Source organism: Nyctereutes procyonoides, unplaced genomic scaffold, assembly GCF_905146905.1.
Source record: "Nyctereutes procyonoides isolate TBG_1078 unplaced genomic scaffold, NYPRO_anot_genome, whole genome shotgun sequence".
NCBI lineage: Eukaryota > Metazoa > Chordata > Mammalia > Carnivora > Canidae > Nyctereutes > Nyctereutes procyonoides.
In genome coordinates this window covers 7,445,895-7,463,845 of record NW_026575049.1, presented here as the reverse complement: position 1 = coordinate 7,463,845, position 17,951 = coordinate 7,445,895, and the positions used below count along the sequence as shown (strand labels likewise).

The following is a 17,951-nucleotide window of genomic DNA, read 5'->3' as shown; positions in this document are numbered from 1 at the left end:
TGAGAGACAGAGAGAGGGGCAGAGACAGAGGGAGAAGCGGACAGGAGAAGTGGGCAGGGGGAGGAGCAGGCAGGGGAGGAGCGGGCAGGTGGAGAAGGGAGCTGGGGAGGAGCAGGCAGGGGTAGGAAGGGGCAGGGGGAGGAGGGGGCAGAGGGAGGAGGGGGCGGGGGAGAAGAGGGCGGGGGGAGGAGGGGGCAGGGGGAGAGCCGGGCGGGGGGAGGAGCGGGCTCCCCGCAGGAGCCAACGCGGCACTGGATCCCGGGTCCCCAGGGTCGCGGCCCGGGCGGAGGGCGGCGCTGAACCCGAGCCCCCGGGGTCCCCACCGGGCCCTGCAGGCGTCCGCTGCCTCGGGGATAAAATCCGGCGGAGACGAGACTTCGCCCGCAGCCGACGTCGCGACCCGGCGGGTACAAGGTCGGTCGGCGCCCCCGCTTGCCGTGAACCGACCCTCCCAGGCCACCGCGACGCGGGGCCGACCGCCGGCGCACAGCCGCCCCCCCCCCCGCTGCCCCCGCCCGGCGCCCACTTCCGGCTTCCGGCCGGCCGCCCCGCCCCGCCTGCCGTCACGTGACCGCGCGGCGCGCCCCGCCCCCTGCCCCCGTTCACGTGACCGTGCTAGGGGAGAAAACGCCTGACCCCGGCCCCAGCCTCCGCGGGCGAGCCTCTTCCTCCGGCCGCCGTCCCTCCGCCGCTTGCCCTTCAGACGCCGGCGCCGCCGTCCGCTCGGGCCCGGAGCGCCGTCCGCCATGCGGCTCCTCCCCCCGGCCCCAGGCGGGCCGCGGCGGAACCAGCCGGGTCCCCTGCGCCCCTGCGGCCCCGCGCTGCTGCTCCTGCTGGGCGGCTGCCTGGGGGCCTCGCGGGCGGCGGCGGGCTCCCGGAGGCCCAACGTGGTGCTGCTGCTCACCGACGACCAGGACGAGGTGCTCGGCGGCATGGTAACGCTTCTGCCCCGCCCCGCCCCCGCCCCTCCGACTCCCGGGCCGACCCCCCCCCCACCGCACCGCACCGCACCGCAGGTGTCTGGGCCGCTTTCCCCTTCCCTGCCGCGGCTCCGCGGCCTGGCAGCTGCGCCTCTGCCGCCCCCGGCCCCGTAGGCGAGCTCCGGGGGCCGCGGGACTCCGTTTCCCCCTCCTCCGCCCTCTCCTGGGCGGACCCCCGTGCACGCACCGCGCCGGGCTTCCAGGTCGGACCTCGGGCTGGCCCCGAGGCGTGGACGCCAGCTAGGGGTGGGCTGGGCCGCCGGCACGCACGCCCGGCTTCTCTCTCGCACCAGCCCCGCCGAGTCTTCGAAGGAAGGAACTAGGCCGGCTCCGCGTGCACAGGGCTGCGCTGGGTATCTTAGAAAATAAGTGCTGAGACGGACTGACCCGGTAGGTGGTCGTCGGGCGGCCCAGGGTGTGCGTTGGCCGGACACGCAGCAGGAGAGTTCAGTCAGCCCGATGGAGCCCCTGGATGCTGCTGCTGCTGCTGCTGCTGCTGCTGCTGCTGCTGCTGCTGCTGCCGCTGCCTATGCGTTGGCTCCTGCGGCCTGTGTTCCATTTTATTTTTTTTTTTTCATTTTTTTTTACTGTGTCTCAGGCTTCTTTAAGAACGTGATGAGTGATGTGGGGATTAAAAACAAGAGCATCCTTGAACTTCACCTTTTCTCCGACCAGTCCCATTTTAAATGTGTTTTGTCAGGCAACTTCGCTCTTACCCAGAGTGAGGGTTGCTTCTGTATCTTAGAGTTCTGGAAATTATGACCTTCAGGAGCGCTCGCCCAGGCTCCTGTTGATGGAGGCCCCGGAACGTGGCTTCCTCGAGGTGCTTAAGTAGTTGAAGCAGGTAGGAATCCAGCAGGTGCTCTGATGCTGGGCCTGGCATTTCTCTTCTCTTTAAGTATACATGGGTACGTATACACACACACACACACACACACACACCTTGTTTCTTCGTTTCAGTTCTCTCTTTGCTTTCAGCTAAATGCTGAGCCTATGAAAACCCTTCCCAGGAGAAGTTCCTGCTACTGTATGTGAACACTCTTCCTCAATGTCCCTCAGACTGATTTCAACCCATCCGTGAGCTGTGAAATCAGCTCAGTGAGCAGCTACCAGCATTTTTTCACTTTCCTGTGGAATGAAGTAGAGTAGAAAATGTTGGTGTAAAAAAAAAAAAAGAAAGAAAAAAAATGTTGGTGTGATAGATGTGGGGACGTATGGTAAAGGTTCACGTAAACCAGATATGTAATTCTGGGTTATGAATTAAAATGTAGTTCTGACTCAGGACTGTGTTCACAATTATGATAATCTTTTCATTTTTTTTTTGAATTTTTGTTTCTCAAAGATTTTATTTATTAATGAGAGACAGGCAGAGGGAGAAGCAGGCTCCATGCAGGGACCCCAATGCAGGACTTGATCCTGGGTCCCCAGGATCACATCCTGGGCCGAAAGCAGGTGCTGAATCACTGAGCCACCTGAGCTGCCTTAAGAATCTTTTCTAGTTAATGTTTAAGATGCTTGCATTTTGACTCCACACTTTTTCCTACCACATAGGCCTCATCGCCTTTTACCTTCTACTCCACCACATTGACATTGGAGAGTCTTGATTTAATTGCCCTCCTGGAATTTACTGTTTTTCCCATTCCCACCACTACACTTAACCCTCCTCACAAAATTCCTTTAAAAAAAAAAAAAAAAAAAAGGTGTGTGTGTGTGTGTGTGTGTGTGTGTGTGTGACTGAAAAGTGTTTTGTCTAGGGGCCCCTGGGTGGCTTAGTTAAGCATCTGCCTTCGGCTCAGGTCACGATCTCAGGGTCCTGGGATGGAGCCCCTGCTCAGCGGGGAGCCTGCTTCTCCCTCTCCCATCTGCTTGCACATGCTCGCTTTCACTCGCTCTCTCACTCTCCTAAATCTTTAAAAAAAAAAAAAAAAGTGTCTAGAAAAAGCAAGCCATCTCATATCAAAAATTAGCAATAGTTAGTGACTAAAACAATTAAAAGGTCAAGCTTTTACATTTCTGTTGAAAACAAAAAGTTATCAATGAGATAACAGGTGTTCAGAACTGAGTTTCTTAGTTCTTAGAGATCAGTGTGGTCTGTGTAGATCTGAGGTATCTTCCCCTTAACCTGTTCATTGTATCTGCTTCTTTAAACCAGTAGCAGATTCTTTTTTATAGGTGTTTATACTAAAGAGAAAAGCCAAAATTGATACTCAGGGACACCAGTGGGGTCATGGAAGTCCTTAATTTATATGTAATACTCTGTATTTTACCTTCATTTTTTGTAGAGAGAGTGAGGTTTCTGACCCCAAAAAGGGGATCAGATTGCTTACGATTGCTGCCATAGTTGGCAAAAGAAACGGTGGTCCAATCCACCACACTAGCTCAGGTCGAAGAATTATAAGCGCTTGTGTGATTGCTGCTTCTCATAGAATCTTTCAGTCACCTTTGAAATTGTGTTTGATGCATCATCTTTGTTGCAGGCAACATCTGAGGGACTTTAGTTTCTTGGCTTAGGGAACAGTTCCTATTTCTTGATTTTACTTGGATGTTATCATGGTGGGATGGACACACTGTTCACAGAAACACAGGCTGCTCTTTTTAAAATCATTCACTCTAGAAAAAGTGACATTTGGTGAAAGCTTTTAAGGAAATGAGAGACAGGGCCATGATGAAATGTAGGGGAAGAATAGATGATGTCTTTGCCTAAAGCATAGTGATCTTTCACCATTAAAAGAAAAATTAGCCATAGATTATTAGAATTGTTAAAACTTTATTTCAGAGCAGCTATATACATGGGAGCCAAAAAAGTAAATGACTCCTTAGGATTTTTATGGAAGGGATGTGCTTTGGATGAGTAAAGTTACCCATATTTGGGTGTTAAGACTGGCTGCTGCTTAAGCAGTGTTGCACAGCCCCGACCTGACCAGCCTTGCAGCTGTCTTTGCTTACATCTTAAAAGATCAATGTTAACGTTCAGGTTAGCATGGACACACACATTTTCAGTACACTGTGTTTTCTTGTTTAAGATTTGTTTAAGCATATATTATGGTTATCGCTGTCCCAGTGTTAGTATGAAAATGACTGTCATTGATGTAGATTTCTTACTTACACTAAAATCTGTGTTCCCATGCAGCCCTGCATCATCTGCTGGCTCTTGCCTAACGCTTTGACCTTAACTCACCCCACAGTCTCCTTTACTTGCTGTGCTGCTCCTACATTTGCCTTTTTTCGTTTCCTTACGTGTGCCTCTTTCCTTCTCTGGCCGCCCTTGTCCTTGCTGTTATTTACTCAGCCTGGACACATCGTCTCCTGGATCTTTGCATGGCTGGCCTCTTCATCATGTGACTCTGAGTATCACAGTTACCTCCTGAGAGAGGCCTCTCCTCCCACCAGCTGTAAGCATGGTGATGCATAACTCATCCTGATTTATTCTGTTGATAGCACTTTTTTCACTGCCTGAAATGATTGTTTACCTGTTACTTGTTTAAATTCCCCAGTACAAAGGTCATGAGATCAAAGACCACCTGTCTTTTGTCCACCTTTGCCTAGATCAGTGCCTGGCATACATTAAGTGGTTAACAAATGGGTTATAATCACACAGTATAGTCTTCTGTAAATCAAACTCTTCAGTAGTTTCGCCTATTTGCCAGTTTGAGGATTAAGTCCCATATAATCAACTAACATTAACTCACTTTCCCCACTTACACTTTGTATTCTCATTTCCCCTCCTTGTGTGTCATCATACCTCAGCTTTTTTGGTCAGACCAGTGTTTCATTCAGCCTAATGTTTTTTTTACCTAACGGGAGCACCCAGTGATGTTTTGCGGAGTATCATAGTTGGTGACATTGCTTGTGAAGATTAGCAAAGACCTTATATATCTATCTATAGCATCTCCTGGGAGCCTATTATGGATCATCTATTCGTGAAATTATGAAATGTCTTCTTAAATAAGTTAGGATTCTCATCCTTTTGAGCTTAGGGGTTCCTTAGGTTTTTTACTATCTATATAAAACAGTGAGGGAAAGTCATCTATACGGTATTATAAATAAGACCCTTGTTAACATAGATACTTAGATTATCTTTAAGGAATTATTGCACAATAAGATATACTTAAAACTGCACTGAATATGGTCTTAAATTTTTTTCTTTTTTCCTTTTTTTTTTGGTCTTAGATTAGGTACTTCAAAAATCATCATGAACTGATTAATATAATACAACTAAGAGTCTCTTCAGTGGTCCTTTCTTACTGTCTGAAATCGGAGTAAAGATTATTAGTGTTCGTTTTACTTGTATTTAAACGACATTCTTCATACTTTTATCTCATTCTAGGATTTGAGATCAATTCTCATCTATACTGTTTGCCATCTGGTTCAAGTCCTTACCTGAGGTGGTGATTAGTCTAGTGCACAGGTTTTGGGCATATAGTTGAAAAGTGTGCATTTGGATTCCACCACTGGATGTGTGATAGAGTTGTTTCCTGGGCCTCCTGACCTTATCTGGCTTTCAGAACCTGAGTGTTATTTCTGTTTTAAAGGGTGGAAGTCTCCTTTCATCTCTTACCCCACTTCCTGCTTCTAAAGATGAATTTATGGAGATTTGTCATATCTATCTTGTAAGGGGGCTGTGACAAAAGAGAGCACCAAAATTTAGTTACTTTGAAATCAGCACTGCTAGAATAGTGCTATCAGCTGTGAACTTTCCCTTCCTGCGGGCATTATGACCCTTTTGATCTTTTGCATGGGATAATAACTAATTGTAACCAAACATGTTTGGTTCATCTCCAGAATCACACAGGACTCTTTTGACATTTCTTAGTATCAAATGGAGCTGATCATTACGAGTAAGATGCAAAAAACATGAGTTTTGGTCTGCGTGTTTTTGTTTATTGGACGAAATGGATTAACACATAATTATTTATTTCACAGACACCACTAAAGAAAACCAAGGCTCTCATTGGAGAAATGGGGATGACTTTCTCCAGTGCTGTAAGTTTTGAAGCTGACTTACTTTTGCGAGACTTTCTGTTCATATTCCAAGAAGCAGCACCCTTTTTGGGGTAGTCTAGTGTAATCTGTATGTTTTTTTTTTTCCTAGTTAGATGCCTGATCTAAAGGAAGGACTTTATTTAAAGTGACTTAAATTCTTTTAATTGAAATATTAATTTTTACTAATTGAACCTTAATTGTAGGTATTTTCTAAGCCAGTTTGATTTATAGCTCAGAACTAGAGAATTTTTTTTTTTTTTAAACCTCACTGTTTGAGGTTTGAAAATGGATTGTAAGAATTAAGTAACATTCATTTCTATGGAAAGACACAAGGTTAATCAGAATCCGAACAGGATTTTTTTTAGGCCGGGTAAAGTGATTCCAGATTTATCTGGAATTAGAAGTAGGTTAGAACAATCAAGATAATTTCTTAAAGGAGGAAATTGCCCTTCCAAATAATAAAATGCAATATGAAGATACAGTAAACATTGTGACATTGATCAAAAAGTAGGTCAGCAGACAAAAAAGCAAAAGGTTTAAAATTAAAAGGGTTGCCAATATCTAACAAACTTTAAAAAGCTAAAGTAAAAAAATGGCAAGTATTTGTAACATGACTGAATCCTTCCTTAACTCAGATTTTCAGTTATAAGAAGCTGATGCCCCAGGAGGAAAAAATACACAAAACACATGAACAAATCATTCACGTAAACAGTGGAGAATGTTCTTCCTCAACAGTATTTAAAAATGCCAAATCCAATTTGAAAGGCCAAAGAAATGCCAAGTATTTAAAAGGGATACTATGTAGTTTTGGCAAGAGCATGCTTGCATGAGCATTCCTTCCCTGCTGGTGTGAGTATAGACTAATATCATTCTCCATAAGGTGGCTTGGCAACATGTACTAAGACCTATACAAATATCAGGTAGAAGGGACTCAGCTATTAGAAATGCAATTAGAGTAGGAAAAAAATAATCTGTATCCAGTGTATTAAGTGATGTAGGAAATGTATAAAGCTACAGGTTTTCCTGAAAATGAACCGGTACCTCTCAGCTACATTAGATTCAAGTAGTATTCTTTATCTTTGGTTAAGACCTAGCTCCTAGGGGCACCTAGGCGGCTCAGTTGGTTAAGTGTCCATCCCCTGACCTCAGCTCAGGTCTTGATCTCAGGGTTTTGAACTCAAGCCCCACTTTGGGCTCCAAACTGGGCATGGAACATACTTAAAACAACAACAACAACAACAACAAAAACTAATTCCTACCACAAAAATATTTATTTAGCAGATGAGATTGGAGTAACTCTTATTCTGCAGAAAGAAACCAACTGAAAAAGAAATCTGTTCTCTTGGTTTATCTGGTTTACTGTCTCCACTATGTGACTTAAAGCAGCTCTAAAGTGTGTCATATGTTACCAAAAAAACCAAAAAACAAAACAAAACAAAAAAACGCAAAAAACTCTATTCCGTGGGAAACTAGAAATTCAAAGTTAGAGTATTAAGCAGCTTTGTTTGCTCTTTTTAGAAATGATGAGAAATCCATCTTTCTTGTGTAACTAGGTTTTTTTTGCTTCTGTTCCCTTTGTAGTATGTGCCAAGTGCTCTTTGCTGTCCGAGCAGAGCCAGTATCTTGACAGGGAAGTACCCACATAATCATCACGTTGTTAACAACACTTTAGAGGGAAACTGCAGTAGTAAGTCTTGGCAGAAGATCCAAGAACCGAATACTTTCCCAGCAATTCTCAGATCGATGTGTGGTTATCAGACCTTTTTTGCAGGGAAGTACTTAAATGAGGTATGTTGAATGATCTAATTATTCCTTTGGAAAAAAAAGCTTTATAATGTGAATTAATGTAATTCATGTCATTTTTAAATTATTATCCATTTGAGTCATGTTAAAATGTTTTTGGTGTATCTAATTTCTCCTAATTTGCTCTTTGAACAATTTACTTACATGAATATATTTATATGATTTAAGTACTGTAGTTATTCTTCTAAATGGCCTCACAGCATTTATTTAAAAATTGTCCTGTGACTGCTGCTGTCTGATGCATCTTCCCCTTTTTCTTCAAGAATTTTGCATGTCATGTGGCTGTCATGGCATCTTTGTCTCCATTTCCCCTTTATTAGGATGAGAATGAAGAAGTTTTTCCTCCTGCCACCTTTCCTGCACCATAACAGCTTAAGACTTAACTCCATTTTCTAACCTAAAAAAAATGTAAAGAGATCAGTGGTAAAGGGAAAGCACCCAGATCATGGGCTGTTTGGGCCATTAAAGCATATGGCTTAGTGGTTGATGTGCTGGCCTGTTGTGCACCTGGGTGGAGGGACACCCATTACAGCCCACCAAGGCTAGATTTCACCACACTAGCCCTAGCTTTTAGTCAAACTTAAGGGAGATAGTTTGAGAGTATCTAGGTTATATCTTAGAGTAAAACTGGGAATGCAGGACAAAGATACATTTTCTTATATACTTTATCCACAGTTGCTAGAGATACTAATATCTGATCTGAATTTTCTGTTCATACTTCTCTCCCCACAATAATTGGGAGAATTTGCAGCCTTGTGAGGTTGAAGGAAGATAAGTCAGTTTGAAAAGGATCATGAGAAATAAGTATAAATACTAGGTTATTGAGATAAGTCTGTGGGGTCATAAACAGAATTTATACTACGCATATGAAAGACCATTTAATGTGTATACAGAATTAAGAGAAATTTATTAAAATACAGAGATTTCTCATGGGTTAAATTCTTCCTTAAATGGGCAATACTAAACCTGATTGAGATAAAATGCGATAGTTCTGGGGTCACTTATTCATCTCCTCAAATAAATTGAGCTCTAAAAGTAGATTTCATCATCAGGACAACTGAAGTTATAGGCTGAGAGCTCATAATCTGATTATTTTGGCTATCGTTAGGCACAAGGTCAGTTGGAGTATTCAGTTTGTGCCATCAGTAGCTCAGGAAATGAACCTTCTGGCCTAAGCCATGCAGACTTTTTCTGGAAGGGACTAGAGGTAAATATTTTGGGCTTTACATGCCATACATCTCTTTTGTGATGACAGTAGTTTCCCCCCCGCCTACCTTATCCATGGGGGATACTTTCCCAAACCCTCAGTAGATGCCTGAAACCAAAGATAGTACTGAATTCTATATATACTGTTTTTACCTGTGTATTTGTACCTGTGATAAAGTTTAACTGGCAATTTGGCACAACAACTAATAACAAAATAGAACAGTTAAAACCATATAATGCAATAAAAATTATGTGAATGATGTCTCTTTCAAAATATTGCACTGTACTTTATGTGATGGTGTGAGATGATATAATACCTACCTGATGAGATGAAGTGAAGTGAATGACAGACATTGCAATGTAGCATTAGGCTACTACAGAACTTCTGACAGGAGTTCCTCTGCTTTTGGACTACGGTTGACCGTGAGTTAACTGAAACCACGGGAAATGAAACTGCAGATAAGGGGGGATTCCTGTATTGGACTCTGCCACTGTAGCATGAAAGCAGCCATAGGCATTACACAAACCAAAATGAGTGCACCTGTGTTCCAAAAATCCCTCGTCACTGAAATGCCAATTTCCTCTGTCACAAAATATTCCTCTATTGATTGCTGTTGTTTTTTTTAATGGTTGGAAAAAAATCCTTAGCTTGCTAATCATACGTAACAGTTGGCAGGCTAGGTTTGGCTTGCTGGCCATAGTTTGCAAACTCCTGCTTCAGAAGTTCCTAGGATTATAGTGTTCTTTATTTGTTGACTGGGTTTTATGTGTTTTGGAAAATAGAGCACCTTGTTTCAGGCCCTGATCAAAAAGGATTCTAAAAGTTTCCTCTTTCTTTCTGATTTGGTCAAGTCTGAGTAATTCTGACATCCTACTTGTCTTGCTTTTCAGTATGGAGCCCCAGATGCAGGTGGACTAGAACATGTTCCTCTAGGCTGGAATTATTGGTATGCCTTGGTGAGTGATTATTGAAATCAGCAACAATTATACACAGCTCTGCAGATGTAAAATATGTTTACTCTCTAATTTAGCTCTAATTTTGACATGAGTTGCTTTGCGTTTATGATTAGCTATTTTATCTCCTTAAAGTCTATTGATCTGTGAGACACTCCTCTGGGGGATGTTTTTCCTGCATCACATAAGGTTTAGTTACATATTTTGCTGTTTTATCTTATCCACTCATGGCTCTTCAAACTAGGACATATGATTGAAACTATGCTAGTAGTTAATAAAACCCTAGTCAAAAATCCAATGCAGTACTAACTTGAGTAATTATCTTTTTTTAAAAATGCCTCCTTTTTTCTTTAAAGATTTATTTGACCCAGGGTTAGAGAGAGGGGTGGTGTGGGCAGAAGGAGAGTCTCAGGCCGACTCCACGTTGAGCGTGGAACCCGATGCAGGACTCAGTCTCACAATCCTGAGATCACAACCTGAGCCAAAATCAAGAGTCAGATGCTTAACCAGCCACTCCACCTAGGTGTCCCAGATTGTCTTGTCACTATTTAAACAGTATGGTTTAGCCCAGCATAATTTCTGACTTTTCATTTGGTGTGCTGATCTCTTAACAAATCTTACTTTCCTGTCTAATAGGAAAAGAATTCTAAATACTATAATTATACACTCTCTATCAATGGGAAGGCACGGAAGCATGGTGAAAACTACAGTGTGGACTACCTGACCGATGTTCTGGTGAGTTATCAAAGCTCTGTCCTCGCAGGTGTGGCTCAGAGTTGTTGAAACCTCTGCCTAGGGATCCCTGGGTGGCGCAACGGTTTAGCGCCTGCCTTTGGCCCAGGGCGCGATCCTGGAGACCTGGGATCGAATCCTACGTCGGGCTCCCGGTGCATGGAGCCTGCTTCTCCCTCTGCTTCTCCCTCTGCCTCTCTCTCTCTCTCTCTGTGTGTGTGTGTGTGTGACTATCTTAAATTAAAAAAAAAAAAAAAAAGAAACCTCTGCCTAGAAACCCGTTGGACTTGGTCATGTTCACTAACGTGAATGAATAATAACTTCATTTAACTGCCAAAGAATATTTCCAACTGATTAAAGACTCCTGAGGGTGTTTTTCTTTGTATATAAGCTAGGCTCAGAGCTAATGTTCTTGAAATTCCAGCAACAAATCCTTTTCCAAAAGCTAATCTCTGAGACTGTAGAGATTACTTTGAAGAGGTCTTAACTTTAGAGGTTCTTACTCTTGACCCCAGTTTCACTCACAAGCTATGAGATGCAGCTTCACTGTGAGGGTGGGCAGCTAGGGACTGGGAGTTCCTAAGGCTTAAGATTTATATCTGAATTTTTATTTATATATATAAATACATAATATAAATTTTACTTATAAACATATATAAATATTGTTATTTTTATATATAAAAATTACTGAAACTGGGTGAATTTAGGACTTGCCTTTCCTGTGTAAGGTGTTCCTGATGACAGCCCTCCACAGAGTATTCATTCACCAAATTTTTTAGCACCCAGCATAGCAGGTATTCAGTGAATGAAGCAAAGTCCCTCTGGGTGATCAGATAGAGAAATAAGACAGGGCATGGGAGTTACTTAGATAACGTTTAAAGAGGTGTGAGTGAGCTGTGTAGATCAGGGGAAAGGGTCCACAGAGAGAGCGACAGGTTGTGGGGGCACTGAGGCAGAAGTGTGCCCAGCATTTGGGGGAACGCACAGCTACCGACAGGGCTAGAGTAAGCAGGTGGGTGGGATGGTGAAAGGAGATTGATTCAGTCCGTACCCTTTGAGTGTAGTGATGGGAATAAGTGAAGCTGTAAATCAACTAGAACAATTAAACATGTAGCATGTGTATGGGATGCTTTCATTTTCATAACATATCTCCAGATAAGCAAATGATGAATGTAAGTCAATATAAATTAAAATCTTGGTGTGATGGATTTGGATTTAGTTTAGCTGTTTTAGCTGGTGTAACTTGGGATGTCTACACTGTATGTATTTTTATAAGATAACTTAATCCACTGGTCCCACTGGGTGAATTAGATTGACTCTCTTTTTATATATTTTATATACTTTCAGGCATCAGAGGCAGTTGTATTAATGCAACCTAATCCTTAAAAGGTCAAATTACTATTTTTTCCTTTATGAGAAACATTAACAATTGTTAGATCGTGTATAAGATCATTACAATCTTATTTGTTTTCCTAGGATGCTATGCTTTTCCCCCTTTTTTTAGTAAGTATTGCCTAAAACCCAAATATATGTTCCTACAATACACTTGTAAATAACTGTGACGTAGGTTGTGTTAAGATTGTTAAAAATGGTTAAAAATTTTAAGATTGTTTAAAAGCGGATATGACCCGGTGCCGCCTCCTGTATACCTGAGAATGTGCATCTCTCAAGTTCTCCACTGTTGGGTAGAGTAGAAGGTAACAGATCTTTGTGTATCTCAGGCTAATATCTCTTTGGGCTTCCTGGACTACAAGTCCAACTCTGAGCCGTTCTTCATGATGATCTCCACACCAGCACCTCATTCTCCTTGGACAGCCGCACCTCAGTACCAGAAGACCTTTCAGAACGTCTTTGCACCAAGAAATAAGAACTTCAACATCCATGGAACGGTAGCTTCCCCTAATCCTTGAATGAAGCCATACTTGATATAAGTAACTGTATATTATCTTGTCAGGGAACCTTTGAGCCACGTACTTGGTTTTCCTCCCAGACCTTCTAAAGGTAATTTTACCTGTCTTAAGTATAAAGATAGTATAACCTTGCTTCAGAAGTACAGATAAGCTTCCTGCGACACAGCCAGTTAGCAACTAAGAGTCCAGAGGAAATATTAAAGCAGCGCCATCTTTCCTGACTACAGGCTCTCCTGCTAATCTCTGTGCTGGCTCTCCTCCTGCGTGGCGGTGGCTGAGACCTAGCCCTTGGGGCTGAGTGAGGCTTGCAGCAGCCTCCTGTGGGTGGCCCTCGCCGTGCCTTAGGCATAGGAAAAGAGGCCATGACCTAGTGCAATATGACTGGAAAGGGAAGTTGAATGGAGAAATGAGCCAGAGCAGGGAATATAATTGAGGGCCACAGCCTAAATATTTGCCTCCTACACCAGTTACTTATACTTCCCTTGGCACACAGGGTGGGCTGTTCACTGGTTCAAAGGCAGAAGTTCTCTATTGCCTCATGCGTGTTGCCCAGAAATCTTCATTGCTTGTGAGATGGTAGACAGAATGAGTCTGGGATTAGACTCAGCACTGCCACTTCTGAGCCGAGTAACCTGACCTTGAGCAAGATGCTTAACTTCTGCTTTTTTATCTAAAGTGAGAGATCTAAATAAAGTGGGAGGTCTTACTTCCTTGTGCAGTTACAATATGGACTAAGGAGCGTAGAAATATGCGACATGTTGCCTGGCACACTGTAAGCAAGTGCTTAAGTAGGATTTTAAAGGCTGAGAGAACTGAGTTTTGAACTAGAAGGGCCTTTCTCTGTGTTCCATAAGAAATTAATAGGATTTCCTATGAGCAAATAAGTAGAAATTTTAAATCAGTCACTCTGTTACAGAATTTCTTAGAGTTATTCCTGTTCCAAGATGAATTTCCAACAGGAGGATATACTCTATAACATTTCTCAAACAATACTAAGTAAGAACCCTTTGAGACTAATACTTTGGGAGATGGTGGCTTAGGACTTTATGAATAGGGAGGAGAAAATTAATGATGTATGGGAATGTTTTTGTTTATTTTATTTATTTATTTATTTATTTATTTATTTATTTATTTATTTATTTATTTACTTATTTTTAGAACTGCAAGTGATTTAAATGAGAAGAACCCTCTAGATTTGAGCTTGAGGTTTTAGGAAATTGTAATGATGAGTTTTTCCCAAAGTTCTAGGACGATCAGTATCTTGGGCAGGAAAATAGAGGGTGATAAGAATGGTCGCTTATTAGGGCAATACTTAATGCAAGATAAAATTAATATTTACCCTTTTGTAGTTTGGGTAGTAGATCCAAAGCATAGACTCATGTTAATAAACTTAGTCTCCTTTTAGCCAATAGTCCTCTAATATCTTTCACTAAATCTTTTAATGCTGATTAATGCTGCTAATAACAAGGAGCCCAGGCCTTGTTTCATTTGAGAGCTACTGGGAAGAACCTAAGAATGAATGATAATATATAGAAAGTGTTTTTAAGAATATATGGAGCAGGGGAGGGAGGTCTGAAGTTGTTCAGATGCTCTGGTGAATTCCTTTTTGGTAGAAGTATAAAATGCTGCTTTTCATTATGTATTCTGGTAGTAGTTTATTTGATTGCAGTGACTTGGTGCTAACATTTTTTTTTCCTTTTATATTTTAGAACAAGCACTGGTTAATTAGGCAAGCCAAGACCCCTATGACTAATTCTTCAATACAGTTTTTAGATAATGCATTTAGGAAAAGGTAAGAGCTACTACTTTCTCAATCTGGATGGACGTTAAGGACCCATGAACAGGGGGACTGCACAACGTGGTTACCTTTGAAACAAAATCAGAAGGTAGCAGGTTGGTGGGAGAGACACTTTGATTGGGAGTCTGCTCCCCTAGAAGGTATAGGAGATGGTCTTTGGACTTCAGGACTAATAAAACAATTCATTTGTATAACTTGTTAAAACATAATTGCGAATTCGAGCCATTTGGTACAAAAAATTTTTCCCTGTGTCTGAAGAAAAGATCACTTTGTGAAAAATCAGACTCAATATTTGTATAAGACCCAAGGGCTCAGGGCTGCCGCGGTGGCCCAGCGGTTTGGTGCCGCCTGCAGCCCAGGGCGTGATCCTGGAGACCCGGGATCGAGTCCCACGTCAGGCTCTCTGTATGGTGCCTGCTTCTCCCTCTGCCTGTGTCTCTGCCTCTCTCTCCTCTCTCTCTCTCTCTCTCTCTCTGTCTCTGTCTCTATGAATAAATAAATAAAATCTTTAAAAATAAAAATAAAAAATAAAAAAAAATTAAGTTAAATTAAATTAAAAAAAAAAAAAGACCAAAGGCTTAGAATAGAACAGAATGTTTGCACTTGCTTTTTGGAATTTTAAGGAATTTCCTTAAGTCAGTTCTTTAAAATCCATTACACTCTCTTAAGATGTATTTAGATTATACCAGGAGTGAGGAAACTTCTGTAAAGCGCCAGACAGAAATATTATAGCCTGACAAGCCAAATGGTCTTTGTCACAGTTGCCCAGCTTTGCTGTTGGAGCAAAACTAGGCAACATGTGAATGAACAATATAAAAACAGTGACTTATTTAATGGGTACAGAGTTGCAGATTTGCAAGAAAAAGTTCTGGAGATCTGTTTCACTGTGTGAATATACTTAATACTAATGATTGTACCCTTAAAATTTGTTAAGATGGTAAATTATATCTTGTGTGTTTTTTACTGCAATTTAAAAACAAACTAGGGCAGCCCCAGTGGTTTAGCAGTTTAGCGCTGGCTTTGGCCCAGGGTGTGATCCTGGGGACCTGGGATCGAGTCCCATGTCGGGCTCCCTGCATGGGGCCTGCTTCTCCCTCTGCCTGTGTCTCTGCCTCTCTCTCTCTCTGTGTCTGTCATAAATAAATAAATAAAATCTTAAGAAATTACACTAAAAATAAAAACAAACCTCAATAGTGGACAGGCTGTGGCCCATCGCTAATAGCTTGCCCACCCCTAGTTTAGATCCTGAAAGGTTGTTGTAGTGTGGGTCTGTCTGAATTAATCTGTGTTAATCAGTACTGAATTGACAGCTTTCCCTTCCGGTTGTTTCTGCTCTCATCACTCGTTTTAGTAAAGCTAACTGGTTATTAAAAGCCTCACTTCTAAAAATAAAAATAAAAAATAAAAATAATAAAAGCCTCACTTCTTTAGAAATGGTTAAATTTGGAACAAACTAATTGTGTTCTGGGATTTTTCTAATTTTTTTTTTCAGTGAGGGGTCTGAGGAAAGGACATTTGGGTTTTGAGCTTTCTGGGAGTGTGGTTTGGGGGCTTTTGTATTATTCTGATTTGAATTTCACTCCTGCTTTGTTGGCAAGATACATTCCCTCAGCCATTGTTTCTGAAGTCCCCTTGTCACCCTCTGTGTACATCCAGATGGCAAACTTTACTATCAGTTGATGACCTTGTGGAGAAACTGGTGAAGAGATTGGAATTCAATGGGGAACTCAACAACACCTACATCTTTTATACGTCAGACAATGGCTATCACACAGGTAAGGGACGGACTGGGGTCATTCCTGTAACCTTGATGATGTGCCTTTTTCACCTAGTCAGTAGCACTGGCAGGGAGCTCTAGTCCTGTTGTAGCGGTGCCCCCTTCAGGACCCCTGTGATTAGAGGGCCAACACATTCACACGTGGAGAGACCAGGTTTCATTATTTGCTGTTTCACATGCTAAATTACATGATGTTCGAGGAGTTGGGAGCAGAGTAAGTTTGCTAGATTGGAGGCAGGCAGAAGTAAGAAACTGCACTAGATTTAAAGGGCAAATAGATTTTATAGAATGGAGGTAAGAGATTTTACACAGAAAGACCTCTTAAGGTTGTCTGGGGGGTAAAAACCCTTTCTTGTGAAATTGTGAGATAAGTTTTGTTGATTTTATGTGTGTGTGGTTTTTGTTTTATATTTTGTCTTTTTAAAACTATAGGAGTCAGCCCCATATCCTTGACTTTCCTTTCTTCCACTTGTGTTTTTTTTAAAAAACCAATGTCTTCTTTCCCCAGCTATAAATTTCATAAACTTAAAAGCTACTAACCTGAGGCTTCTTGCATGGGAGCAGATTGATGAGGCATTTAATATTTTATTGTGAATATTTTTAAGCACTCAAAATAGAGACTGATAAAATAATCCCCATTATCCAGCTTCGATTTTCAGCTACCTGTGGCCAGTCTTTTGAATTTTTCCTGCCTTCCCCATGTTTTTGTTTTTTTAGCTTAGGAAGTATTAGAGAAGCTTCTGACATTGTGCTTCTGTACATCAACACTACATTGTCCATCTGACTAGTTTATTATGTATTAGAATCTAGACCAAGTCCTACCTGTTTTTTGTTTGTTTTTTATGTTCCCTGAGGCTGTTATTGCCACTGATTTATTGGAAAAGGGGTTTGTTGTTGTTCTTTAGAATATCTCGCATTCTCAAAAAAAAAAAAAAATTTCACATTCTCGATTTGGCTAATCCCAGTCTCGTGATGCCTTGTGTACTTTTAGTCAGCATTTTCTATAGATTGATAGTTACAGAGTCTGAACAGAAATTCATATTTTCAGTGAGAATGCTTTCTTGGTGATACCGATTTGTACTTCCTATCACATCACTTCATGATGGTGTCTGGCTGACCCATTTAGCAATGCTGCTATTAATTGATGGCTCATGTGGTGTCAGTCTGAACCTGTCCTATGAACCTTTTGTGGCTGAAGCTTCTGTTGATGACTGTTGCTTTAATCCCCTATTCTTGGGATCCCTGGGTGGCGCAGCAGTTTATCGCCTGCCTTTGGCCCAGGGCACGATCCTGGAGACCCAGGATCGAATCCCACGTTGGGCTCCCGGTGAATGGAGCCTGCTTCTCCCTCTGCCTGTGTCTCTGCCTCTCTCTCTCTCTATGTGACTATCATAAATAAATTAATTAATTAATTAATTAATTAATTAATTAAAAAAAAAGAAAAAAAATCCCCTATTCTTTCAAAAATGGCAAAATGTTGACTTCATAACTTTGTCCTTCTTTTTGCATTTATTAGTTGGAACTCCTTAGAGAAGAACTCAACTGTTTGGTTATCTTGAAATGCAGTTTATATAAGAAAGCCTGGATAAATGTTTTTGTCCCTTTATTTACACTTTTTTGAGTAACCTCATTCAATTGTGGTCAGATTGAGTGTCATCCATAAATTATGTATTTGTGTTTCAGTACTTTGCAGTCATTGTTTTTGCCAAATTTGTCCTATCATAAACCAGAGGAATTCCCCTAGGCATTTGTTTAAAGATGATAAACTCATTTCCTGCCTTGTAGTAATAAGAGACCCAAGCAATTGT

General features: G+C 41.9%; 1 protein-coding gene across 1 annotated transcript in view; it reads left to right on the top strand.

The window, feature by feature from the left end:
- The first annotated feature begins 606 nt into the window (after positions 1-606).
- GNS (glucosamine (N-acetyl)-6-sulfatase) overlaps positions 607-17,951 on the top strand; it is a 50,619-nt gene continuing 33,274 nt past the window's right edge. Inside the window, exons 1-8 of the mRNA XM_055328637.1 lie at positions 607-935; positions 5,904-5,963; positions 7,545-7,751; positions 9,864-9,929; positions 10,563-10,661; positions 12,380-12,547; positions 14,278-14,360; positions 16,023-16,141. Of these exons, the coding sequence (XP_055184612.1) occupies positions 747-935; positions 5,904-5,963; positions 7,545-7,751; positions 9,864-9,929; positions 10,563-10,661; positions 12,380-12,547; positions 14,278-14,360; positions 16,023-16,141 (991 nt within the window). The 5' untranslated portion in view covers positions 607-746. The remainder of the gene's footprint in view (positions 936-5,903; positions 5,964-7,544; positions 7,752-9,863; positions 9,930-10,562; positions 10,662-12,379; positions 12,548-14,277; positions 14,361-16,022; positions 16,142-17,951) is intronic.